At 39.3% G+C, this 27650-nt stretch overlaps 1 protein-coding gene across 1 annotated transcript in view; it reads left to right on the top strand.

Annotated features, from left to right (window-relative positions):
- The window catches only part of LOC129740463 (endothelin-converting enzyme 1), a 52028-nt gene extending 26606 nt beyond the window's left edge, over positions 1 to 25422 (top strand). The window contains exons 5-10 of the mRNA XM_055732147.1: positions 6694 to 6777; positions 7117 to 7392; positions 15111 to 15263; positions 16580 to 16686; positions 17984 to 18424; positions 23916 to 25422. Coding sequence (XP_055588122.1) covers positions 6694 to 6777; positions 7117 to 7392; positions 15111 to 15263; positions 16580 to 16686; positions 17984 to 18424; positions 23916 to 24015 — 1161 coding nt within the window. The 3' untranslated portion in view covers positions 24016 to 25422. The remainder of the gene's footprint in view (positions 1 to 6693; positions 6778 to 7116; positions 7393 to 15110; positions 15264 to 16579; positions 16687 to 17983; positions 18425 to 23915) is intronic.
- Positions 25423 to 27650: the final 2228 nt, after the last annotated feature.

The following is a 27650-nucleotide window of genomic DNA, read 5'->3' as shown; positions in this document are numbered from 1 at the left end:
GGCACGGCGAGCCACCGCGTTCCCCCAGTTTGCTACTCTGGGTCCATGGGTACAATGGGAAGACTCATGATATACTCCGTGTATACCCCCTACTCCCTAAACTCCACCTGGGGCCGCAGACCTGGTTCCCACCTCGAACTGTTTAGTACACTATGCTTCAATAGTGGGAGGTCTATTCGCGCTAATGCGCTCAAAGGCAATACTCATTAACGAGACCACTTTCAGCAAAACCTCTCATACTTACGACTCGACGCCTGAACTCTCCTCTAACGACTTGGGAACCGACATCTCCTCGCAATGACTCGAGATTCCCACACAAACCTCTCCTCTTCGCGACTTGAGGCCTGATCTCTCCTCTAACGACTTGAGATCCGACCCCTCCTCGCATCGACTCGAGGTTTACCTCTCCTCTGCACGATTCAAGGCCCGATCTCTCCTCTAACGACTTGAAATCTGACCTCTCCTCGTAATGACTCGAGGTGACCACTTGTACCCCTCCTCTTGTTGGTAAGGGGCCTGATCCCTCCTCTTACGACTCGGGACCCGACCTCTTATCATTAAGACTCGGGGTCGACCACACAAACCTCTCCGCCTGAAGGTTTGAGGCCTGACCTCTTCTCTAACGACTCGAAGCCCGACCTCTTATCTTCAGGGTTCGAAGTTTGCCACCTTGCCCGTCGTGTGCCAGATCGAGAGCAGCTTATCCTAGACTCGCGCCTGTCACGGCACACGCGCGGGACTTAACGCAACGACTCGGATGATTCCCGACGAAGACGTCATCCTACACCGACTCGAATGGCTCGCCCGGCGTCGAGAGCCACTGTACCCGTGGGTATTCCCCGAACGTGGAATAACCCTTTCCCAACGATTTCCACTGCGAAGAAGGTCAAGTCTTATCCCCGCAGCTTCTGTCGTTGAGAACCGCTCTACTCGGATACTCCCCGAAGGTGGAGCATCCTACACACGAACGCGGCGAACCCACGGCATCCGCTACGCAGAAGGTATTGTCTTATCTTTATAACTTCAAACCGTGGGGTCGGACGCACTCTACTCGACAGCCCCTCGTCAATGGGGTCAGTCTACTCCGACCGTTGTCCGGTCTTCTTTATCCCCCTTGGTTGGCAACCCTAGGATTTTTGGCCCGCGGATTTTCCTGCCCGTTGTGTGCCAAATCGAGAACAGCTTATCCTAGACTCGCGCCTGTCACGGCACACATTCGGGACTTGGAACGCTACGACTCGGATGTTTCCCGACGGTGACGACATCCTACACCGACTCGAGAGGCTCGCCCGGCGTCGAGAGCCTCTCTACCCGTGGGTATCCCCCGACAGTGGTTAACCCTCTTCCCTCGAGATCCGCTACGAGGAAGGTAAAGTCTTATCCCCGCAGTTTCCCTCTTAGGAAGCGGCACTACTCGGATACCCCCCGACACTGGGGTATCCTACACACGTTCGCGGCGCACCCCTGACCTCCGCTACGCAGAAGATGATGCCTTATCTTTGTAGCTTCGATCAGGGGATCGGACGCACACTACTCAGATGCTCCCCGCCGATGGAGTCATCCATTACAGTTGGGGGTGTAATGGGGTTTGTAGGTACACAGCAGTCACTTGGGAATGTCTCGGTACCTCAGCCTATCCACGCATCTCCAGTGTTGCCGTTTTCGGTGCCCACCATGAACTATTACACAGCCCCGTCGGTTTGGCCCGTTGGCCAATACACAGCTTCTCCTGTCGTGAACACGGTGTGGTCACAGGCTAGACCCAGCACAGGAGCTATTCCGAAGCAGCCAAAAGGGCATCAGGAAAGCGAAAACGAGCAGGATAGGGCGGCGCTGTTGAGACGTATCGCGGACCTTGAGCAGCAGCTGTTAGACACGTGGCGTGATAAGAGCGAGAACCCAAAACGACAGTCGGTAAAAATACTAAATATGGGATCAGATCAGACTAGAACGGAACCACAATCGCAGCAGAACTAGTGGTCCCAGGAAAGTTATGAAAGATGGGAGGAACAGAAACCGGCGAAGCAACGTGGGTACTCCGAAAGTCGATATCGGCAAATATCATACGCCAGTGAAGACGAATTCCATAATCGTTTCATGAACGTCAATCCAAAGAAATCAGATTGTAGGACTCCTAGAGGTCAGCGTGGCTCTTGGTCGGAGGACCGAAGGACGAGATATCGACGTCAAATTACCGAACTAGACGGAAGTTCTTCAGATGAAGACGCGTTTATGGAGGTCAGGCGCAGCAGACAACAGAGGATAATCAGTGACGCTGAAATCCAAAACGCAGATAGACGGATGGAGAAATGGCATCTGACCTTCGATGGCGATTCACGCAAAATTTAGATGCGTAACAGAAAACAAGCTAATATAGATTCCGGTCAACAATGAGAGAATTATGACCTTTTATTATTTTCCTATGAACCATTATTAAATTATTAAATTTTTTTAGAGATAACTCGGAAGTGGACTTTTTTTTAATTCAAACAGTTAGAAAGGAGTAATGTTATCATATCAATACTATCCTGCTCCCCAATGCTCCAGTGAATGTATATTTGCGGTTTATGAATTACAAAAGCTGATTCTGAAATCGAGAATTTTTTATCACGGGCGGCCAATTGAATGGTTTGTTTTTTTTAAGTTTGTGAAATGAATTTTCAAGTGATATATTTGAACTGTTAGCGAGTAAAGTAGGTTAACAAATTTCAAAACCGTGTTCCTGCTTATTCTTAAATCAAGCCCTCTACATTTACTGGGGTTTAATTGGCCAAAAAAGATATTTTCAAGTTTTTTTAATTAGTCAGGTGAATTGACTCTTCCCCTTGTGCTGGTAATTTTAAACAGGATAAAACAGCCATTTATTGTTCAATATTTATAATCAAAATCAAAGGCGACAGTTTTAGTATCAATTGCCTAGTTTCCCTTCAAAGCGTCAGCTTCCTACAGCTATTTAAACGCTTCAAAAATATATAGGGTGAGTGCTCCTACTTTGGACCTAAAGCCTACTTGAGTCCTAAAATGCAGAAAATTGTAAATAATTCAATTTGCTTGCATAGCATAAAGATACTCCTATGCACAAAATGAACTATTATTCTTCCTGAATCCTACCATACCGCTTTTTACCATAGAAAGTCTTTCTGATAATATTTTCAACGGTTTCAAAAATGTACTTCCTCATCAGTGGTAAATCAAACAGCTAAATTAGTGGGGCGCGTTTCGAGAAATAATAGTGAATAAGGAAAAATCTCGTGTTTTTACTATTCAAACCAAAGTGTACCAGGAAATTACTTACACTGTGAAGAATATGAACCATACTACCTACTTTTTCTAAAATAAATGAAAATAAATGGAAAACCCGGAAAATTTGTAAGGGAACCAAACATAGGAGACCATCGAATTTGATGTTCCATTTTTAAACCTGATATCATCAAAACTTTAATTCAATACCAACAAATCAACAGTGGTGCGAATTTTAGATTGGGGCAAAATGAGATCCAATATTGAACATTTCTTACATAAAAGAATTTCAGCTGTTGTTCTGCTGATAGAGCGAGAGGGAAGTGAAAGTTTTTGAGATATTCCTAACAGAAATTTAAGTGTTTTTCGTTAAAACGCTGTAAACGATGGTTATATTTGGTTAGATATTACATATTTAATGAATTAGTTGACTTATTCTCGATTGCCGTTTATAAATGGATTATAAATGGATTGCCGTGGAATCCTTTAACAATGGAGCAACTGAACGACCTTGACCTGGCTGACGATATTGTTTTGCTCGCCCAAACACAACAAGACATGCAGAGCAAACTCGACGACCTCACCGAAAGTTCCAAGGCAGCAGGTCTCAAAGTCAATGTCGGAAAGACCAAGTCGATGGAGTTCAACACAGGAAATCCCTCTAGTTTCATAATAGCTGGGCAACAAGTTGAGAAAGTGGAGTGCTTCCAGTATCTTGGTAGCCAGATAACGCCTGATGGTGGTACCAGGAAAGACATCGAAACCCGGATCAGAAAGGCCCGATTTGCGTTTGCGAGTCTCCGAAACATCTGGCGGTCACGCCAGATCTCTCTACGAACAAAAATCCGAATCTTCAACTCAAACGTCAAATCCGTATTGCTGTACGGGTGCGAAACTTGGTGCACATATGCGGTGACGACGCGAAAACTGCAAGTATTTGTAAACCGCTGCCTGCGGAAAATCATCCGCGCTTGGTGGCCTGGCAACTGGATCTCGAATGAGGAACTACATCGCCGGTGTCATCAAAGGGCGCTAGAAATCGAGATTCGGGAACGTAAGTGGAGATGGATTGGGCACACGCTGCGAAAAGATGAAAACGAGATTTGCAGAGAGGCGCTTGACTGGAATCCAGAAGGTCATCGAAGAAGAGGCAGGCCCAGAAACTCGTGGCGGCGAAGCCTAGCCGCTGAAATCCGAACTGTCGACGAGAATCTTGACTGGGACCAGGTGAAGACGCTGGCTCCGGATCGTCAACAGTGGAGGTCTTTTACCACGGCCCTATGCACCGGAGGATCGGCGCGGGATCATTAAGTAAGTAAGTAAGTAATTCTCGAAAAATCATACTTTTAATAGGAATTTTACTTCTAGGTCCAATGAAAGCCATCAGTTCAATACCAAAATAGGAACTGTAGGTTCAAAGATGGAAATTTTGATCATCCATATCTTTGCAAATCTTTCAGTAACAGCGAAACATAAGTTGAAAATTCTCATTGAAACTTGCAGATAAATTCATGAGCTATAAATAAATATCCTAAAAGGTATAAACCTCCCATCCATTTATGAGAAAAACATGATTATTTCAAAACCACCGCTTAAAGGGTCCAAAGTAGGGCAACTAACCATCAGATTTTGGATGTTTATTTTCCATTCAAATAAATCTATAAGGTACCCCGGGGCAAGTGCAAACGTCTTCTACCGCACAGCAGGAAGAGTTAGCACAGCGAAAATCCCACCGACTCGAAACACACAGAACCGACTGCCGACTGAATCCAAACATCCAGAGCACTTGACGAAAATGAAATGGCGAAAACGAAACAAAAACATGCATCTCTGTCTGACACACACGCTGCATGTGTGTTAGTGTGGTAGAAATGAATCCTGCTTTCGAGCTGGATCGGTTTCGACTAGTTTCGATCGATTTCAACTTGCTCCGTTGAACAACGACCAGACCTGTTTCGACCAAAACATGAGCCCGTTGAACAACGACCACTTGACAGAAATTAGTCGAAACCAATCGCTACTTATGATTGAACGAAGCTATTGTTATACAAGATCCATGACAGCATTGCATTTCAGCATTAGAGCAAGTTTCACTGGTGTTGGGAAAAAGTGGTAGAAATTTTGTCACTTTTAACACGTTTTGAAAAACTTGAACATGCAAAAACATTTTCAAGATCTGTGGCCTTCAAGTTTTTTTTTTACAACACGTGTTGTAGTTCCGCATGCTGTGATGCAAAAACAGCAATATTTCTATCACATACGGCTGAAATAGAAACAGTGCTGTGAAAAAAATACAACGCCCAAAGATCTTGAAATCATTTTTGCATGGTAAAATTTTTAAAATGTCAAAATTTCTACCACTTTTCCCACCACAGTAAACTTTCTCTTAGAGAGTTTGGGTTTGTGATATATCTCAGTTGGCAATTCAGTCCGTGAGTTCGAGTCCAAAAGTAAACATCGATCACAATTGTACCGAATAAGTTTTTCAATGGCTGTCCGCCAACTGCATCATTGATATAAGTCGCGAATGACATAAAGATGTTCAAACGAATTAAAACAAAAAAAAATCATTTGAGAGAGCTTGGATATTTTTAATGTTTTTGATAATAACTGTTTGGTGTTAGAATTTTATTTGCCAAACCATGTATCGTCGTGATATGAACTGGTTTACCTATAATTAGCAACTAATAAAAACAATTCCAAGCATGAAGAGGTATTTCAAGATGAAACTTTTCCTCTTATATCAGTCCATCTCCCGAACAGAAAAAAGCCTGTTATAAGAGTTTTTTTTAGTGATAAGTATACATTTAAAAAAAATGTAAATCTAAAAAAACCTTGTTTGAGAGCCCTCGGTAGATTGTTTTCAATTTTGGGTAAAATTAAATGGAAAAAACGGTTTCCAATATATATTCTACTGGTCAAAACGTGTTTAAAGATAACATCATTTTTATGTTTCCCAAACAGACAGGAAAGAGATGAAAAACAAAAATATTATAAAAAACTAGTAGCTTTTAACTCGGAATCAAGATTCAAATTGATAAATTCTTAGGTTTCAAAAATAATAAATAAATTTTAATAATTTGGTTGAAATAGATTGCTGATATTTTCAAGAAAAATTACATAATACAGTAATTAAAGAATTAAAAACACCAAATCCGACGATTATTTCATATTTCGATCTACCCCTTTTGGCCTAAACTTTGTAGTAAAAATCTCCTGTGTGCCTCGCTTGTCCGGTCCAATCACGATTATTATGAATGAGCTGCTGCAGATGGGTGCTGGCCGTAGCTTTTCTAAATATTGACGACCATAAACGTTAACGATCCACACATACATTTGAAAATTCACCGTTTCGTTCACATGTCCGTCCAGTTCAAAAGGTGCCGCTTCGTTGATACTTTGTAACCATTTCTTTTTTTGTTTCGACTTCTACACATTCGGCGTCTATTTCAGATCCGGCGCGATTACGTACAGAAGGAATTCACCAACAGCTACGTTTTGAATAATGTAACGGCCCTGATGGGTACACATCCATTTGTAAGTGAATATTTATTTCTAAAACCGAAGTGCAATGCCATGTGACGTTCTATGATCATTTTGTGAACTTTTGATTTCTTTTAACTAAATGCTTCATTTGCTTTTTGTAAGAAAAATTACCTGATTAAAATCGATTTTTTCCCTCTTGAAAGACCGTTTTCTATTTATTTTAGGAACATCGAACGCTACTATTGGCAGATGCTCGAATCGCGGCATAAAAAAAATCAAATCAATTGATACTAATCATTTCATCTCCCGCTAATCTGCCCTTCTATCTTTCAACCATCGGTGATCCGTCAAATTCATCTGCTGCCGGCACAAACCGAAACGCCGAAACAGCTGCTCTGGGAAAATTTATTGCCCGCCAATTGGACCGGGCCGATTGTGATCCGGAGTCCGGCCTATCTGGAACACCTGAGGAAGTTGCTGCTCGCGTACCAGAATCGGGTGATTCATAACGCGCTGCTGTTGCTGTTCGCCCTCAACACTTTGCCCCCGGGACGGCCTTCACCCTTGGTCTGTGCCAAAGCGACCAACTGGGCCCTGCCGGAGGTTACGTCCTCGCTGTTTATCGGCCAGTACAGCGAGGAGGTGATTGCTCATGCGATTCAGCGGGTAAGTTAAACGGGGGAACCTTCGTTGGGAGGCTAGAGCAATTTTGAAGAAAATGGTTGACTAATTGAGACGACCATTAGTTCATGTTAGTTTGTTTTCAGGTAGTTCCGGTTGACATTTTGAACTTGGTTTGTTTTTCTGGGTGGTATAAGTTGGGTCTATTCTTACTTCATAATTGGTCAAAACGGTGACTGATTTCTGAAATAATCATTCTTGGAATTAGGAACCATCTTTCTCAGAAATACTTTCAGGTTTTGTTGACATTGATTGACGATCGATCATATAACCCAAACCGTTATAATCAAACGGTGATGAAAGCACATGAAGAGCTTTAATTTTTATTGATTAAGTTATTCTGACAAACTTGACTTGATGTGTAGTTAACGATATTATTCAAAAAATTACTGATAGTGGCTCCAGAGAGTGAATTTGCAGATGTCATTGGTTGTTATACATTCGTCGGGTGTTATGCGTCCAGTTCTTACGTAAAGAGTCCATTTATGCCGGTGGTAATGAGGTTTTTACTTAACGGTTACGGTTCATAACGAAAGTTATTTGTTAGGTACTAAAAGTAGCTCCAGAAAAGCAATTGTACAACGCACCAACATAATTCTGTTGGCAGTGATAGTTTTTCTATAAACGTTACTCATAATTTCTTCTAAATATTTCTCAGTTCAAATTTTCCGATAGTCTCTCCAGAAAGAACTCGCTGGAAGATAATAATGGATAAATGCTTCCAGGATTTGATTTTGCGGAAATTTCCTACACTCAGAAGATATCTAATTATGCAATATGTATTTAGAACTGCTTTTTTAAGAAATTGTTCACGAGAGTCTTAAGAATTTCTCCCAAACAAAAAGAACGTGAATGATGCGAATGTAATCAATTTTGTCATGGGGATATTTGGTTACAAGAAATGTTTCTACGAATATTTAGTACCCTTCCCTCTTTCCAATGGGGCGATAGGAAGGGGGAGGGAGGCTTTCTATAAATTTTCAAATAACTCGAGAACTAATCAAGTAAATGGAACAACATTTGGCATGGGATGGTATTTGAGTACGAAAAATATTTCTATGAATATTCTGTACCCCTCCCTCCTTCAATTGAGAGAATGGGAAGAGGAAGAAATGGAACCATATTTGGCATGGCATGGATGGTATTTCAAAACGAGAAACTTTTCTATGATTATTTTAAACCCCCTCTTGCTTCCAGTGGGACTATAGAATTGGGGATATAGGAAGAAAAGAGCAGGGCTTCCAAACATTTGTTTTTTGCATAGCTCGAGAATCTGTCTAACAATTAACAAATGGACCAAATTGCACATGAGAAATTATTTGAGTACGAAAAATAGTTCCATGTTGATTTAAGATACTTCCCTCTGTCCTGTGAGTAGGCACATAGGAGAGGGCTTCAACAAAATTTTGTTTGCATAAACTGAGAACAAGTGAGGCAAATGGAATCAAGTATGGCATGGAAAGATTTTTTGTACGAGCGATGTTTCTATGATTGTTAAAGAGAGGACAAGGTTGGATATAAATTTTGTTGTTCAAACTACGAACTACCAACCAATGGAACTGAATTTGATAAAAGATGGGTTTTGGGTACGAAGATATGGGTATGGCACCAGTTGGAGATAAAAAGGACAGAGGAGATCCCTTACCAGTTTTATTTTGAATGAATCGAGAACTTATCAAGCAAAAGGGACCATATTTTAAAACATCGGTTGTTTGGGTACGAATAATTTGAGGCTCTCTCTTTTCAGAGCGGAATCGAAAAGAAGAAGGCAAGTTTTGTTTAAATTTTATTTGACGTAATTCGAAAACTCTTATCATACAAATATGGCATGTGATGTTATATAGATAGATCTTTGCCACTTTAAAAGGGGGAGAGAATGGGGATTTTTTTCCCAGTAAATCATGCATTTTGTCAAAACTAAACTGACGCTGCCGGCAAGTTTGTCCCATATGCAAAAACAACGAACCGAGAAAAACGGCTTTAAAGATTTTTATAAACGTAAATTATTTTTCGGCATATCAGTGAAATGTATATTCTTGGAGAAAGAATATCAGAAATGAAATTGATGAAGATGGATAGAAGTCTACATGTGGTGAACACGTATACTCCGGACGGGCAAAATATGGCGTACGTTAAGCTCCAGAAAGCTTTCACCACATGTAGACTTCGGACCAACCAGATTTCATTGTATAGGTTAAGGTAGTGCCACCTCTATCCCGGTACTACTTCTCCTAAATAATGAAATGTTGTGGGGTAAAGTATGGTGTACGTTAATAAGTTTTCCTCGCAAAAATGCTCTTTCGCTCTTTTCAACATCTGTCAATTTTCTTCTCACGTTTCTATCCATCTTCATCAATTTCATTTCTGATATTCTTTCTCCAAGAATATTGAATATTGAATGACAGGGCAATTATACAAAAATTTCGAAAAATTGACTCAATAATAATTTAAAAATGACTCAAAAATGAATAAAAAATTGCACCAAAATTACAAAAATTAGACAAAAAAAGAAACAAGAAAAAAGTGAAACAAAAATGACACAAAATTGTCAACAAAAAAAACAAGAACTGCTAAAAAAGTGACACAAAAATTACACAAAATAGTCACAACAATTATACTAAAGACAAACCTGTATGTAAAAATATCTAAAAAAAAATGATACAATAGTGACACTAAACTTATACAAAAATGACACAAAACTTTCACAAAATTGACACCAAAATTACACAACATTGACAACAAAAATGACACAAACACAATACAAAAATGACAATTTCGATTGGAATTTCTATTAAAGCTTCCGATAGGAATTTTCGACATAAGGGTATCATTACACATTATAATAATCATGAAAATCATTCAGATAGCACATCCGAAAAAAATAACCATCATAAATTGTCAATCGGTGAAAATTTCGGCCACATTAAATCCCAAAAAAATAGTTTATCCATTTTAACTGTGAACCCAGATAGATTTTTTTTATTTGAAAAATATTTCTCTCAAAACCTGGAAGTAACTGGAATCCCGTTTTTGTTCAAAACACAAATCCGTTTCTGTTGCCAATTGACATTTTCAAACTATTTGGATTTGATAGAATTTGAGTTTGAACACTCTTGTAAAATTTGCAGGTGCGTTGGCATGCAAAAAAGCATCATTTCAAGCATTCATTCAATAGCATAATTGTTCAAACAAGAAATTCTAGTCGAAGCTTTCTTACGAAAATTAGTTTGAAAATTATACACATCTCAGCAGGGCCGTAGGAAGAACCGACTCATGGGGGGGAGCGGGGTTGGGGGGGTTGGTGACTGATTTTTACCTATGATGTTTTGCCCAAAAACGTACGAAAAAAAAATTATATTTGTTACTATTTATATGATTATTCATTTTTAAGTTTTCATTAATAGTTTTTGTATTAAAACGTATCTTTAGAAAATGGCCCTTAGCCTAAAAGGTGAGCTAATTTGTTTTATGAAACCTTTAGAGACAAAATATGGAATTTGCTTTCACCGAAAGTTAAAATTTAAGAACTTGTTTAAGAGTCTGGTAGTTCGAAGCATAAAATGAGTTTTATTTAAGCTGCCTTCAATTTATTAAAAAAAACGTATTCTATGCTCAAATCATATAAACCCTATCTCAAAAACTCTTTTGCAAATTCCAAGAATTTAACCTTTGAAGAAAATAAGTATTTTTTTTCAAAAAAAACAGTAAGCGATAACAAATTTTCGGATCAAATTTACTCGAACTAAATTTATGATTTCAGTTTGAAATTCAGCTTTAAAAAACTTCAATATCAATAATGTTAATCAATACACCGATAAAATATGGAATTTTGTGCAGATTTTTGGTGAAGATCAGATAATAGTTTTTTTATCAACAGGAATTTTTTTTTCGTAAAGAATCAATTCCATAATGAAAATCCTGTGGGTAATATTTTTAAATATATTTTTTGATATTTTTCATAAAACAAAACATAGAAAATAAACTCGAATTCTACTTTATATCTGTGATTTTCAGCTGAATTGTGTGTACAAACTTCTTCTGATTAAAAAAAAATTAAATCTGGAAATTGGCAAGCAAATTTTTATGTTCATGTTCTCTTGAATTCCTTTACAATTTTATGTTAATTGAAAAACTCGATCACTCATTCCTGAATTTTAAATCTGAATGCTGAACCTTAATTCATAAATTGAAGTGTTTCCAAATTTCTATACCATTTCTGAAATGTCAGATCAGAATTTTATGAGCCAAGTTTTAGAGCCATCATTCATTAATCTTTTATTTAAATTCTGAATTGCTGATTTAATCTTAATTCATTTTTTCAATTATTTATTTTTAATCTATATTGTGAATCAGAATTTAAATGTGAATTTCAAATTATGAATCTGAATCTGAGTTTTCAATTTTGGATCGCCACTTAGAAGCTTACAATGTTTAAGTTTTGTTTTAGAATAAAGTTTGAAAACTTCGATTCAAAATGTAAAAATAAATTTTACTTTTTATCATATTCGGAAAAATATTAACAAAATATTGAAAATGCAAATGATATTTGAAAAACATGATCCAAATATTCGAACTAAAAATCAAGAATCCTAAATTTGGTACACAGCCAGAAATGCGAACATACATGAAAAAATACAATTTTGGTTATGGGAAAATAGAATCAGAATCTCCAAAATGGTTTTAATTTAAAATTTAATATGCATACCTGAATTTCTCGGATTTCATTGGAAAAGCCGGGTTTGTTCTAATTCTCATTTTAAATCAAACTTTAAAAAACAAATTGAGTTGTAAAATATTTTTTATTCATGCGTCCAAAATTTTTGAAGCAAGTTCCAAAAAAAAAAAATCTGGAAAGATTTTTTCAAGTTTTTTTTTTCATGAGTTTTGATGAGCAATTCCTCAGTATTAATCAAATTTGCCCGATATTGCCTAGATTATGGTAGAAAATTTTGAAATCTAATACCCGAATTTTGCCTGATGTTTACATTAAACAGCCCGGATTTGTTCGGCCCAGATACGTACTGAAAAAATTCTGACAACTTTAGTCTATGAACAAATGAGAAAATTTGGAAAAACTGTAGAAAAATTTTGAACTTAGGACGGGTTTTTGAGGTTTTGGCATTAAGTTTTAGTCTAGATTGTTTTTCTTGAATATATTTGGTCTATTATCATAATTTGATTATGGATTTAAAATTTTGAGTGTAGAGTATTGTTATTGGACCCTCATGGGGCGGGGGTTTAACCCCCAAACCCCTCCCCTCCCCACCGTTCTTGCGGCCATGCATCTTAGTACGGCTTATTTTTTCCTCGAGTTCACAATTGAATCTAAAGCAGTTTAAAGTATAAATTCAAGTGATGTTTGAGTTTTGTGTTAACAAAGATTTTTGATAGTCACAATCTGTACACAGCACAAATTATTTCCTGTAAAATTACGCAAATGTCCTGTAACAAAAAAAAAGCTGGACAGTTACCGTAATTTTACAGGTCGAAAAACAAATTACGTGACATTTAATTTTCAGTGTACAACTTTTTTACAGGGCATTTGCTATAATAATGGATGAATCTTCGTTCACTTTCAAGGAAAACAATTTAAAATTACAGGTTTTGTTAATTACAGGTGATTTATTTTAAAGGTTGCAGTTTTCAGTGACACGTAATAGTCAAATTTTTTTTCTGTGTAACATGGCTTTTTTAATTTTTCACTGACTATTAGGAATCAGCCGATACCGTTACTGATTAAAAGGGAAAATTCAAGTTTTGTCCAAAAACTGATCCAGTATGTAACGATCAAGACTCCTATGACGCCTTATTTCGTGCTGGGGGTGGCTCCAGAGAGTAAATGCACTGAAAATGTTCTGTAATTGCGCAGCATTTTTTGAATAGATATTTCTTGGATGTGGTTCACAAGAAAATTCATCACGATCCAAGCAGCAGTCGAGGAAAACCGCAATATTGTAAACTAATAAAAATATGTTAGCTGGGTAATATTTCCAGAATTTTTAACTTTTCGGTCGATCACAAGCGTATCGTGTAATTGCATCAACAAAGAAAATTTTCATCAACATGTTTATTTTGGGATACGAATTCGTTACAAGTTGAATGAACTTCCATGGCTCACATATCTAATTTCTTTTTGATCGTGGCTCCAGAGATCCTTAGCAAAAATTTGAAAATTGTGACTTTTTTACACAGTAAAACTTGAGTCGCTATAAAACAACATGTTATAGCTATCTCTTGGGCAAAGTTGCGTTTCATAATATTGAGCATCTTTTGAATTCGGTTTCGATTGGAAATTTCAATCTTCGTTGTTGATTCAAAATATTTTTTTTACCTAAAGTCATACATTCTAGGAGTCCAAAACAGTCTCAACAAATTTTAAGTTTAACGTTTACATTATAAAGAAAAAAATATAAGAGGTACATTTCTGATACTTTTTCAAGATCTAAAAAATTGTTTCAGGAAAAAGTATCAGAAAAATTGCTCTTTTCGAAAATCGAACCTGTGCTTTGTCTAAACATCATTTCTCTGAGTCGCCGTCTTATAAAAGTTTGTTTCCTACACCCTAGCACCATTTGAAGATTGAGCCCCCAGTTAGAGAAAGTTTAAAAAAAACTTCGAGTACCGAATTTTATTTTATTTCTGGTTGAAACATTGTTACTTAAAAAATTTTGAAACCATATTTTTATTTTCTGATTTCTGTTGTTTTTATTTATTGCGATCAATACCCGCCACACAATAAAAAAATATATTTAAAAATTAAGTTCAAAACCATTTGAACAATCCAAGGAACAAAAATGTTAAATGCAGTTTATGCTAGTTTGCATGTTAAGTAAATTTTGTATCTATAATTTGCTATTGACTTGAAATTCAGCAGTATACTATCATTTAAAGTTAAGTGTTCTAATCCCCGTGTGGCGAAATGATAACATCGACCATTCAAATCAAAGCTGCCTAATCACCGGTTTGAGCTGAAAATTTAAACACGCATCTACCGTAACCTTCTCGATGCTAGCCCGCTCCGTAGAAATAATTTATGGGTTAAGTTTTCAAAACCATCAAAACGCCATTCTATTGCTTTAACCGGGACTCGAATTTTCCTATTCAAGCCAGAACACGAGGATCCCATTTAGTGGTAGAACTTTATGGCGCCAAATTGATATCAAATCGGTCCGACTAACGACAAAACAACGACGCATCATGAATAGGGGAACCTTCTCTTTGAAAGCTGGCCCCATTTGATGGTGTTTAATTTATGTTTCCATATTTTATGGGACGGGGCATCGTTTCAGTTCCGTTAGATTCGAAACGTACATATGTATTTATTTAGCTTTCCACCACGTTATTTTTGCCTTCCATCTGATGTTGAAGAAACGGCGCGGATGGTAATTTCAGCGGAAACGAATAGTTTATTCACGATATTTTCGCGTTTCCCATTCAGTAGCTGTTGCTAAATTGTTGCTCCAGTTCGACTCAATAACCGATTGATGGCCGTATTTTTGTAGACATTCATTGCACATAAATGGTAAATCAACCTGTCAGCTTCCGTTCAAACTTTCACATGTTATACTGCCAATCCAACGATAAATCATGGATCATAGATCAACAACAAAACAAATGGGGAAACGGACCTTCATGGACTGACAGCGAAAAACGATTGTTTTTTTTCTGATTATCCTCTGTTGTTTGATTTTTGTTTCCCACAGACGGAGGAGATGTTCGAGAACATGAAACAGCACCTGAAGAGGGCCCCATCGCTAAGGGGAGCAGCCCTGGTCCGGCTCTCGCAGCTTAAGGTCCAAGCCAAAGTGTGGCCAACAGTGTTCAACCGGACAAAGATCGCGACCATTTTGGATGAGGTAAAAAAAACTAGTTATGATTTTCTAATCAGCTGAACAGGGAGAACTGGGGGTAAAGTGTCCACGACGAGGAAAATCTTCAATTACTCGGCAACATATAATCCAATAAATTGAATTCTACACTGCTTTTTCTCTAGATGACCATGTCCAGAAGCAATGGAATCAGTAAAATAGGGAACAGTAGAAATCGATCGGGTTGGGGTAAAATGCACAAAAAAAAGCTAGATGGCGCACTTTTTATCTACAGGAATTGCTTATAACTTGTAGGCAAAGTTGCCGAAAAAATTCTATGTTTTGGCGAAAAAACAATCTGAATTTCTGTGATTAAACCTCAAAAATTCTGGGATTGTTTTCTGTGACGTTTTTTTCTAAGGTTTCATCAAAACATTATGAAAAATTGGGTTTTTTTACTGTTTTTTTTAGGAAAACCAATTAACCTTACTAATCTTATTATATTTTTTAAATCTAAAGTTAGAAATCCAAAATTTATACTGACTTAAAAAATTGAAATTTTAAGACCACAAAATTGAAAAAAAAACTGTGAATATTCTCAAAATTCTCGGTTCTGTGACATAGATTCTGAGATTAAAATTTGCTCAAAAATCTGTGAGAATACTGATTTTTCTGTGATTTCGGCAACCTTGCTTTAAGGTTAAAGGTCATTTGTACATCATGGAAGACTCAAGTTCTGTTGGTTCACAAAACACGGTAGAAATTTCAGATAATTGAGGAAATTTTCAAATAACATGATTATGTACATATAGAGTTTACGCCATTAGCGAAAAAAAAGTAGTTTTCAATATTGTTGCCTTATTCAATAATTTGATTTTTTTTTAAATTTTTTCATCCCATTAAAATTTTAAATAATATAAAAAAAAATTAGATGGTCAGAAGTTGTAGCGAATACAAAATATCTGCTCGTGATGAATTCAGATATTTGAGGGGATATAAGTAACAATTTTTCAAAAAAAAGATGCTTCTACATTTCATAACGTAGTTCAAATTTCTTAATTGAATAGTGAATACATGGTCAACAAATTCAAACTCAACACTCAAAGTTATGTAGTGAAATTACGTCCAGAGATATTGCAATTTACAGCTATTTTTCTAACTTGGGTCGTTAAATGTAGATGAATACATCTCATATAATCAATAATAAGGTTGCCAGTTGCTTCTATTTTACGACAGTATTCATGGTGGAAAATTGAAGCGAAAAAAGTGAAAAATAAAGACCTCTTTCAATGTCGCACTTAACTCCCAGTTCCTCCTGATTTTCTACGAGGTATTTCACTAACAACCGATTCTTTCCATTCTAGATCGAAATCAGCTCCGACAATTGGTTCGAAAATGTACTGAAAATCTATCAGCTGAAAAATAATCGTTCCTCGGAGATGAACATTTCGGCTGAGTACATCCACACGGCGTAAGTATAACTTGAATGATTAGCAAGACTGAACAAAAAATCGAACCTTTCTTTTGCCACTTTAGGTGTTCTTTTCTGTCCTTATGTTCTATAAGTTTTGACTTTTATTTTCTTATATTTTTTGTAGTCTATTTTAGAGTAAAAGCGTTTATCGTTATTGCTCTAAAATAAACTGAATTTTCCTCAGGGAAAACTTCTGTTGTTTTTATCTCAACCTCAACCCAGATTTTTCTTCCAAATTTTTATTGACGAAAGCAATAGTTAATAAAGGGTGTCCACGATGAAATTGCTACACTATGAAATTGCTCTATCTTTTTAACCGTTGAGTAGAATTTAATGAAAATTTGGGTGGATTTAGTTCAGAGTGCATTGTTTACATCCTGCAAATTTTAAAGTCCTGTGATCAAAACTCGCGGAAATGGAGTCTATAGAACAGCTCTTGCGTGAACAAGAATCTCTCGCATCGTTCCATCGCTAAAACGTTGGGAATCTCGAATTCCACGGTGTCGCGAGTGATTAAGCGGTTCGAGGAACGATTGGCCACCGATCGGAAGCCAAGAAGTTAAAGAAAAAATATTCCGTACAACACCAAAAATCACAACCGCGTAGTTGAGGCTTTCAACCGCAACTCGAACGCCTCCGTTCGGGATGTGGCTAAGAAGCTGCACCTAAGCCGAAGTTTTGCCAGAAGGTCAAAAATAAGGCTGGGTTTCGGTACAAAAGGCCCCTAATCGCGACGAGAAGCAGAACAAGTCCGCCAAAACCCATGCCAAGAAGTTGTACCTCAACATGCTGACGAAAGTTGAATGCTGCATCATGGACGACGAAACATATGTGAAGGCTGACTTCAAACAGATCCCCGGCAACCTGTTTTTCACGGCCATGGATAAGTTCAGTGCTCCAGAGCATGTCCGCACTCAGAAGATGTTCAAATTTGCGAATAAAATCGTGGTTTGGCATGCTAATTTGGCATTTTGATGGCCATCGGATAAAAACTCGAATTTTGCAAATCAATGTTGTGTGTGGAAATTTCATCGTGGACACCCTTTAGTGTTATTTACGACTTATAGATGTTGTTGAAATCGAATCAGAAAAAAAAACTGGTTACCGTTTTAGAACATAAATAAAGTGTACCACTTTCACCTTGCCAACATGTATTTATACTTTTAAGTTTAGTTCTTTTCTACTTCTTTTTTTTTTTTAAGGAAATGGTGTTTGACAGCAGAAAATTACGGAGTTTTACCTGGCCTGAGTGTTTAGATAACATCTTGAACCCTCTATAAATTTTATTTTCCAGCTACGCTTACCCCCAGATTGCAAGGATATTCTACGACACCCTGAGCCACTCGATAGTGGTTCCCATCTCGGTGGTGCTGGTTCCGTACTTCAATCCGGTGCTGCCCCCGTATCTGCACTATGCCACCCTGGGCACGGCCCTGGCCAAGGAAATCCTCCGTTCCATTACCAAAGCTTTCGAGGGAAAGGTCATGCAGTGTGTGCCAAGCTCGGTGGAAGTATTTTCCAATGCCAGCCGGATGGATTTGCTCATCTACTCCGGTGGGATGCAGATAGCGTACCACACGTTGCTTTCGCTCACCGGACCCATCAAGGGAATGAACCGGCTGCCGGGCTTGAGTCTTACGCCGCCGCAGATCTTCTACCTGATATCGGCACAAGAACTTTGCGCCGAATCCGAGTACGATGGCATCGATGTCAGCTCAATCGATTTCGATGAGATGTAAGTATACCCAGTCCGTGTTATAAAGGTTTCCATTAAACATGTATAAGATTGATTTGAAGGAGGTATTTGGTTGTTCGTTGATAGCATCGATAACATTCGATGCTTTCATTTTGGATTTTTTTTCATTCTTATATTTTTAACCTAGGATTCAAATCCTAGGTCAAAGATGAAAGATCTGAAGAATGAAAAGTCAAAATCGCCTGAGATCTATACTCTCGTACCCCACTGTAAAATAGGACATTTGTATGTCATATGTTCTAAAAGCTTAAGCTAACCCCATCCCACTCCTTAAGAGTTCGTGTCTCTATAAACTAGCCTGGGTCTTGGATGAAGTAAAACAATATTAGGCAATTGGAGTCAACCGAAGTTTGAAGATTGTTGGAATATATGTAAACGGAAGCTAGCTTTGCAAGAAACGGCATGTCTTGATTCCCAAGAAAAACTCCATCCCTTCTTTGAGAATCCCAACTACTTTTCGGATGATATCTATCTCACCTTGCTCAAACTCTTCTCCGTAGCCATTTTCCATCCGCAAAATATCCTTTTCTCTTCTATATCTCTATATAATTTGTTAATTAAATGGTTCTCTTGAAAGGAAATCTTTTTCCACTGAGATTCATGTTGTAAATTTAGTATTTGGGAGAAAGTCATGTCGTATCTCCACAGTTGCTTCGTGTGGAAGGTTTTTTCAGAATTTCCTTGGTCAGTGCATTGCAACCGTAGGATGCTGACCCATGCTACAACACTTTTTCTTCAAGTGTTTGGAAAGGGTGATGGCAATTGTAGCAGTTTCACACAACTAAATCAAATCCCCAGATGGTTTTTTTTAAGAATGTTCGGATTGTTTGCAACAAATCCTACTGTACCACTAGAAGCCTTGTTCTCTATCAAACCTCTACACTTGCTCCTTAAACAGAAAGCCATGTACCTTTTGTTTACATGCAGTTTGTCTTTGGCGAACCGGTTATTCAGAAATATCATCGAAACATACAAGCGTTTAGCCTGAATAAGTGAGATTAACCGTGTTAAGCGCAAAACTTTCTTAGGCTCTCGAAAAGTTTTCCGTGGGTTTCCCTTTAAGAGCGTCAAGGACAAAGTTTCTTTTACTCAAGATGTGCAATATGTGTTTTCAGATTATCATCGCCATCATAACTTTGTTATAATATTTTAATGGCATTTCGGTGAGATGACCTCTAGTAGAATGAAAATCGAGATATAGGAAATGATAGGTGGAAAGCTCAAACTAATCGGTTGAATCTTTGCTCAGCAACGGACCTGCGATTGCTTCGCCTTCTATACAGACAGAATTATCCGTTGCTGAGCAAAAATTCAACCGATTAGTTTGAGCTCTCTCCCACATGCCCTGGACTTACATTTTCAAACCCGCCTTTCAAATATTTCTTCTCCAAAGCGTCCTAGCTTTAACTGTCCACCTATCATTTACTATATTTCGATTTTCAGTCTACTAGAGTTAACGGGTTGAAATGAGTAATCAACGCAGGTTTCAGTAGTGGAATAGAGTTATTCATGTTTTGTCAGTCTAGTCATTACATAATTAAACAATTTATTAGAGATTGCTATTGTCTCTCCACTTATCATCTTCCCTAACCGGGAAAGATTTCTGAATGAGTACTTTGATACTCCTACCCAAAACGGCTGGCAACAGTAATGTGTAACCATGAACCTAATTTGAGTAGTGTCGCTTAACCGTGTGATGATGTAAACATTTGTACCGTGTTTATCATCATCACCTGTCACCAGCAATCATTGATCCCTATTTACTCGATTGTGAATTGGACATAGCAAGAGGAACAAAAACAAACAATGTTTTGGTTCTGCTCGTGGCAGCAGAAGTCTGCTGCCGTTCCGGACGCTGGAGGAAACCGTAAGTTTCAACACCTTCACTCAATTCGTAAATTGAGAAAGCTGAACAGCTTCGCGTGCCTCGCTGACCGCTTCTTACGATCTCCCTGATGAATGCATACTTCACGTCCAGATGCTTCATCCGCTGATGAGTCCGCGCCTCTTCCAGATATTGGTGCAAGGGATGTTGTCCTCCATTAACGTGAAAGGAGTGCTAACCACACTCAATTCACCAAGGAAGTTTGTTAACCACAAACCTTCCTTGACTGCATGGCAGAGGGCTCCTATCTCAACTTCGGTCGACGACAGTACTGACCGTCTGCTGACGTTTCGTTGACCACGAAATAAGATTTCCTAATAAGTGGATCCGTGTTCGCGTTTCTGCGATATACCAACCAACCAACCAACCAATGAATATTGGTAATACGTCGAAAGTATCGCAGAATACGCTTCGCCAGATACTGCAAACAATCGATCAACTCGTTGAACGGCTGTTTGGTGATAACCTCACCATCGTTCAGCTTCGTCCAACGAACGTTCATATCACAAAACCTGTAACCTAGGGTAAGCCAATCAGTCCGCATACCGCGTACTTCTCCAGGGCTGCCATCCATTTGTCGATACCTGTCTTTCAGAAGACCCATTTGTACGGCGCTTAAGATCGCTGATGATTTGAGGTAGCTTCTCATTAATACCAACAGCTACGTTAGCCTCGTAGTGCTTAGTAGGTTCTCCGATTCGCTGACTGGTCCTCCAAAACCACAGGAAAATCGGTCTGTAAGCTTGGATGAGCTGACGCGTACTGATCGCAGTGTAGCTCAACATCACAAGAGCTACCCTCTCGCAAAGCAGCTTTTTCCAACCTTCAAACCGGGCCAATCCTCCATCTGGAGCTTTTGGCCGTGATCAATCCTGGTTGCAGATCCCGAGAGTCCTCCTCCCGGCCATCGGAAATGAAACCATGCAGCTAACTGCAGCACAGTTCGTATCTGCATCGAGAGTAACCCTCTCGGAACTCGACTTCCAGGCCTCGAACTCCAGTGGCACCTCCTGGCTGACCTGGAGCATCTCGTGGCCTCTGCGCTGACGATCCTCTGCGCTAGTAGTCGTCTGAGCTTGGATCCGCTTCTGTATGCTCACCGCAGCGCACAACAAAAGCACGAGAGTAACCCTCTCGACTATCAGCTTCACTCAATTTGTTCCGGGGTGGACCTACAGACCTCCGCGCTGAATCATTCCAGTTGCGGATCATGTGACTCTTCCCGGCAGTTCGCTCGTTAGTTCACGCAACCGCAACGTGTCTCGAGCATCGAGAATTAAATCCTTCTGGCTGGCCGTGGACTTTTTGTAGCCTGGCCTCTGCCCTGACTGGTCCCTTTAGGATGGCTCGTCTCGGTGCTTGCTGGTGGTCCTCTTCCTGGTGGCTCTCTTGGCTGCTGGCTGCTCCACTTGCTAACTGCAAGTCCGTTGTACTGAGTACTGAGTGAGTACTCCTCTCAAACTAACTTTCTTCCAATATCCAGACGTATCTGAGGTCTGGGCCTATAACCTGTCAAAAATGCAGGTTTCAGTGGTGGAATAGAGTTATCTTTATTCATGTTTCGTAAGTCTAGTCATTACAAAAACGAACACAAACACATACAGGATCTCAATGAAACTTGATGTTTCCTCGAAGAGATTCCTTTTTCTTAACTCTAAACGTACATCTTTAGAGGATATGATGGCTAGCATCTTACAAATGCTGAAACCACCAATCCACAGAAAGTGTACCTGGATTCGATGTCTTGCCCGCTGGCTTAGAAGACTTGAATGCTATCCTCTACGCCACGGACTGCGTCATTTCTTAATGAGTACTTTAATACTTCTACCCAAAATTGATTGACTACTTGAGTATTGCGGGGTATTGCATGACTACTTTTCATGCAGTACTTCGCTAGGCACCCAGCAGTGATGTCAAACGAATTTATTTTATTTTTCAATTCCATAAGACATGCCCCAATTGAACACCTAAGAACTTTTTTTTTTCTTATAAGATACGAAGTAACGGTCTTGGACAAAGTTGTTCAGCGGAAAATTTCATTTAGAGAATTTATAAATTGGCACAAAAACCATAAGTAGGCTCGGTTCCACAAAAGAAACAAAAACTATGTTGATTTTTCAGCACAAAATAATCAATCATTTAAAACGGTATCCATTCTGGTTTCCCGAGGAGGTGGAAAAGACGAGAATATTTTAATCATCCGAACCCGGAGTTTTCCAGGCCATCAACGGTAAATCCCTCTTCGGCATTATTACCATTATTTCTCCGTTAGTCTCTTCATCCCGATTGGAAATGTAAACACTGTACTCGGTCATAAATTTCTGGGCATCGAGTCGGACCTTTAAACAGCACTTCGGTAAAACATGATTTTTCTTCTTAGATGTTGTACTTCACGGCACGGTGAGTCACTTCGTCACACAAGTTAACCACTCAGGGTCAATGGGTACATTGGAATGACTCGTGATAAACTCCACGCACTATCCCTACTCCCTTTACTCCATATGTGGCCTCTAACCTTTGGTCCTAGCTCGAACTGTGATTACAATATCCTTTAATGGTGGGAGGTCATATTCGCGCTTCTCGGCATACTCATTACTTATGGCATCCACCTCCTATGGCGCCTCTGGAGCCCACTTCTTCTTGAATACTCGAGCTTTATGCACACCCCTCTCCTCTTGACGACTCGAGGCTTCTTGTGATCTTTTTTATGACGATTAGAGATATGACTCGAGGTTAACATGCATATCTCTCCTCTTGACGACTCGAGGGCTGATCTTCCCTCTAACGATTTAAGATCTGCCCTCTCCTCGAGTCTTGAAGCGAGGCTTGACCGCAGCAACCTTTTCTCTTGGCTAGTTGAAGTCTGACCTCTTCAATAAAGACTCGAGATCCGATCTTTCATCGCAGACTCCAAGTTAGGCACTTTAGCTCGTCGAGTGTCGCTCAAAGACAGCTTATCCTAGACTCAGACTCGAACTCGGATGATTCGCGGCGAAGACGACATCCTACACCAACTTAAATGACTCAAAGAGTCTTTTTGCATTATCCCCACAGTCAACATTACCAATTTATTTCTGAATACAATCAAGCCAAAATTCAAAACCGGTTACATACACATCGGTTGATCGTCCTGAACCGAGAATTTTGCGTTTTCATTTTTTTTTAAAACGGACACAAACACATAACACACAAACTTGATGTTTCCTCGAAGAGATTCCATTTTCTTAACTCTAAGCGTACCTCTTTCGAGGATATGATGGCTAGCATCTTACAAATGCAAAAATCACCAACCCTAAGAAAGTGTACTGTGTATGCAGTGGCTTAGAAGACTTGAAGGCTATCCTATAAGCCACGGGCTGCGGCGTTTGAAAAGTCATTTCACCATCAAGCGAAAATTTTGTAGAACATGCTATTGACCTCATTTGATCATCTCCTTTGGTATCTTTCGGGAGTTTGCAATCATATATGTAGCTCAAAAATGTATAAATTTGCTAAAAGAAAATATATGTCCTGCTGAAGTACCGTTGGGATTCCGTTTCTTTTTGAGGAAACTTTGTCACTAACTAAAGCTTTCTATCCCGGCAGATTGACGTGGCTGATTTCCCAGGGCGGCAGCGCTTCGGACGTCTTCCAGTGTCACCCGAGCACGATGCTGAGCTATCAAAAGAACTGTGACATTTGGTAGATATCAGCAACCCATGTAGCAAGACGATGTAGAAAAGGCGGCGGCGGCGGTGGCGGATAGACGACTCGCTGCAGTAGTAGTCTAGCGTCAGTGATACCTACTCCTAGGGTAGGAACTCTTACCAGAAATAAGAAACCCCTTAGCGAATAATGAATTTGGTTTTAAGATTAGTGTAGCGACTAACGATAGTTCTTTCGGAGAGTACGAAGTAATGCTGGAAAGACCAACGACTCGGTGGAACAGTTGATAGAGCCACCAATTTTTAGAATACGCCGTTAGTTGACAATATGCGGGATCCTTTTAGTAAATTTGTGGGAAACGTTAAATAATTTGTAATGTAAAATGAATCGGTCGCATCAAAACTAGTAGGATTTCCTCAGTATTGCAGAAAACCTCGTCCCAATAGCGATGTCTTGTTTGGTCAGTAGTCTTCGGAGATATATTTAGAATAAACAAAACGGAGAAGAAAATTATCAAAATGTAGGAATCAATTAGGTGCTTTAAAACAAGTAGGTCATAAGGTGTTAATTATTCATATACCAATTGTTGTGGTAAAGTGTCTTGGTGAAAATTACACCTGACGGTAGGTGTGATAACATGAACAAATGGTTAAGCAAACGAATAATCAAACCATTTAGTTGTAATAAAAGCCTGAGTATTATTACTGCATTCGAGAAACAAGCAATCAATTTTATTATCTTGAACAAATCTTTACTCTAAAAAATCATTTGCATCCCTAAAGATAAAAAGTTTAGATTTCTTCAGCTCAATGAAGCAATGCGAGGCAGAAGAGGGAATTATTTATATTTGTTTTCTACAACATGATTCTATCAAAAATCTGTCTATGGATTTTCCTAAACCACCAAACATTACAAACTATGGATTCAATTGAATCAACATAGCAGTAGAAAAACCAGAATATGAGTTTAATGTAAGAATAAGGAAAATACTGCTTCTTTAAAAACTAAAATTGGAATTCCTTATTCAATAAATAGAACCTTTTTCATCAGTCAGAACCAGACTTGTAAACCATTGACATTTTCTCTGACAGTTTCACAGCCTGCTTATTTCATCAGTTTCATTTTTTCCTGCCATCAAACGAATGCGACCAACAATGAACGCAATCAAACGAAATGTCATGTATTCTTCTATGGGTGATTGTCGAACGGAATTTCGTGTCAAACGGCCAAAATTCTCGACAGTTTACGACGTCGCCTAACTTTTTATCGCAGCAGAACATACAGACGCTATTACCAAATACATTCTTTCTATTCACTCTCTCTCCTGTGAAATAAAATCCGCCGCTCTGCAGCGCCTGGCGATCTGCTCATCCAGGCAATGTCAAATGATGCAAAGAGAGATTCCAAGAATCATTCAGGCAATGCCTATTCAGGCAAAGAGGGATTCTTAATAAGGCAAAGGCTCAAAAAACCACCCCTGAAATTGCTAGTAATTCTTTCATTTGAGAAAATGTCAAAAAAATAATTAATATATTTGTTCGATTGGCCGCCGAGAGAAAAACGGAAAAAAACAGGGAAAGAAATAAAAAGTAACTGGGATTCAGCATACGGTAGTAGATCAAAATTTCAGCCGGGTTTTAACCCATGGTAATCGATAGTGAGCCGGGTTAAGCACGTGGTCATCGATAAAAATAAAGGTGCCGGGTCCGACGCATGTCATTGAAAAAGAAAATTACATAGTTTTTAAATAGATAAAATGGAATATGTGGCATCTTGAGTATTCCTCTGATGTGAGAGCATGAGAGACAAACTCTCAACATTGACAGTGGCAATCGCTAGTTCAAGTGATTATTATGAAGGCGGATCGTGATCGGTGCCACACATGAAAGAATTAAATGGCAATACATTTGGTGTGTATTGAGCTACATCTTTATGGAGCCATCCCTCCTATCTTTCCAAGACTGCGTGTTACTTACTGGCTTTCACAACTTTACGATGTGCGGACAGGGACCTCTTCTCCCTCGAAGGTGTCATCGCCTTGTCGGATGATCAGCGATGCTCCTGGAAGCCTGGCAAGTGCGGATGATGATCGCGAACCACAGGAATTTTACCACTGGTGCGGCGAACTGAAGCGACCGGAATTCAGTTTTATACCACCGGGATTTTCGCCACTGGTATGGCAATCGGATGTGTTCGGATTCGGCCTTGGAACCACTGAGATTTTCGCCACTGATGCGGCGCTCAGGTGCCTCGGATTCGATGGCTGTTCCACCGGAATTTCGCCACGGTTGCGGCGATTGGATTCGCCGGCGGTACCACGGATATTCGCCACTGATGCGGCGATCGTATGCAGTCGAGTTCGGCACCGGTTCGTAGGGATTCTTGCCCCTCGTTCGGCGACCGGAAGCGAAGAATTCGCTCAGAAAAATGAAATAAGGGGAAAAGGGTCACCTTTGAGCGAAAGCCCGTCCACTTTCTCCGATTAATCGGCCAATTACCTTTGCGACCTTTTTGCTTTTTGTTCCTCCTGGCCCGAAGTTCTGGAGAACCGATTTTCTGGGCGCAGACTACCCTAGAGGTAATTAAGAATTGGTATAGACGGGTGCGAAATGGCTTACTGGCAACGGATTTTTACCTCGGCTCTAACCTTTTCGCGTCGACTGATTTGGTGCACGTCGGTGAAATTGCACATGGCGTGGCCCCACTCTTGCCGCGTACGCGCTGAAATAAAGTTGCCTTTTTTAAGCCGAATTGCAAGTGGATGGTTACCGGTCCTACATACCTCCTAATGTGCTGAAAACGATTCTGGACAGGCTTCCTTGACACCAAAAAACAAAAGCCGGTATCACGCGCACTGCTACGATGTTGTGTGGCAAACGATCGTCCGATTTTTCACCGGAAACGAAAGTGACGTTTTGGCGGTGGCACTCAATATGGTTTACTCATTTGTTCTGCACGCTCAGTATCATTCCCTTATTTTTGCGTTTATTCTTTATAAACGCTTACGCTGCTTAACATGGAGTTGGGTTTTGGTTAATGATATTAAAATGAATATAAATGCAACATGATTCCTCCAGTATCTGTCCATCGACAATTCACTAGGACAGTTATGCGGCAGTCTGGAATTGAACTTCAATAGGGTACAGAATCGGGACTCCAAAACCTCAGATTGCGACTCCCATTTACGACTGTGGGTTCTTACTCGTTGCAAGGATTCATGCCTCTGAGAACAAACTGAACGTTGTTTGTGAAATACCACTGCTTTTTGCGTGAACAAACAAATCGAAACAATTTGTGCTGCCTGAAGAAACATTACAAATGTTGTTCCAGACACTCTTGCTTACAGATTTCCCAGTTGCTACACGAACTGCGTCATAGCTTCGTGGACATGTTTGAAATCCTATTCCGATGTTTTTTTTCTAGTGATACTTGCAGCAAATTTTTACGCTCTGCTACGCGTAATTCGATTTTTTTTTATCAACTGAAGAAAAAATGAAAAAATTTGCACAGTAGACAGAATGCAGCTACACATCTTTGAAATGCGAAATTTTCGTCGATCAAATAAGGGTAACGACTTTTTCGAAAGTATAATCAAACGGAAGTATTATTTCCTTACAATCGACACGAAAAAAAAACTTAAACAATTGGAGCAAGAATTTTTTTGTAATTCAATAC

This window comes from Uranotaenia lowii, chromosome 1 (genome assembly GCF_029784155.1).
Source record: "Uranotaenia lowii strain MFRU-FL chromosome 1, ASM2978415v1, whole genome shotgun sequence".
Classification (NCBI taxonomy): domain Eukaryota; kingdom Metazoa; phylum Arthropoda; class Insecta; order Diptera; family Culicidae; genus Uranotaenia; species Uranotaenia lowii.
This window is presented reverse-complemented; position numbering and strand designations above follow the sequence as displayed.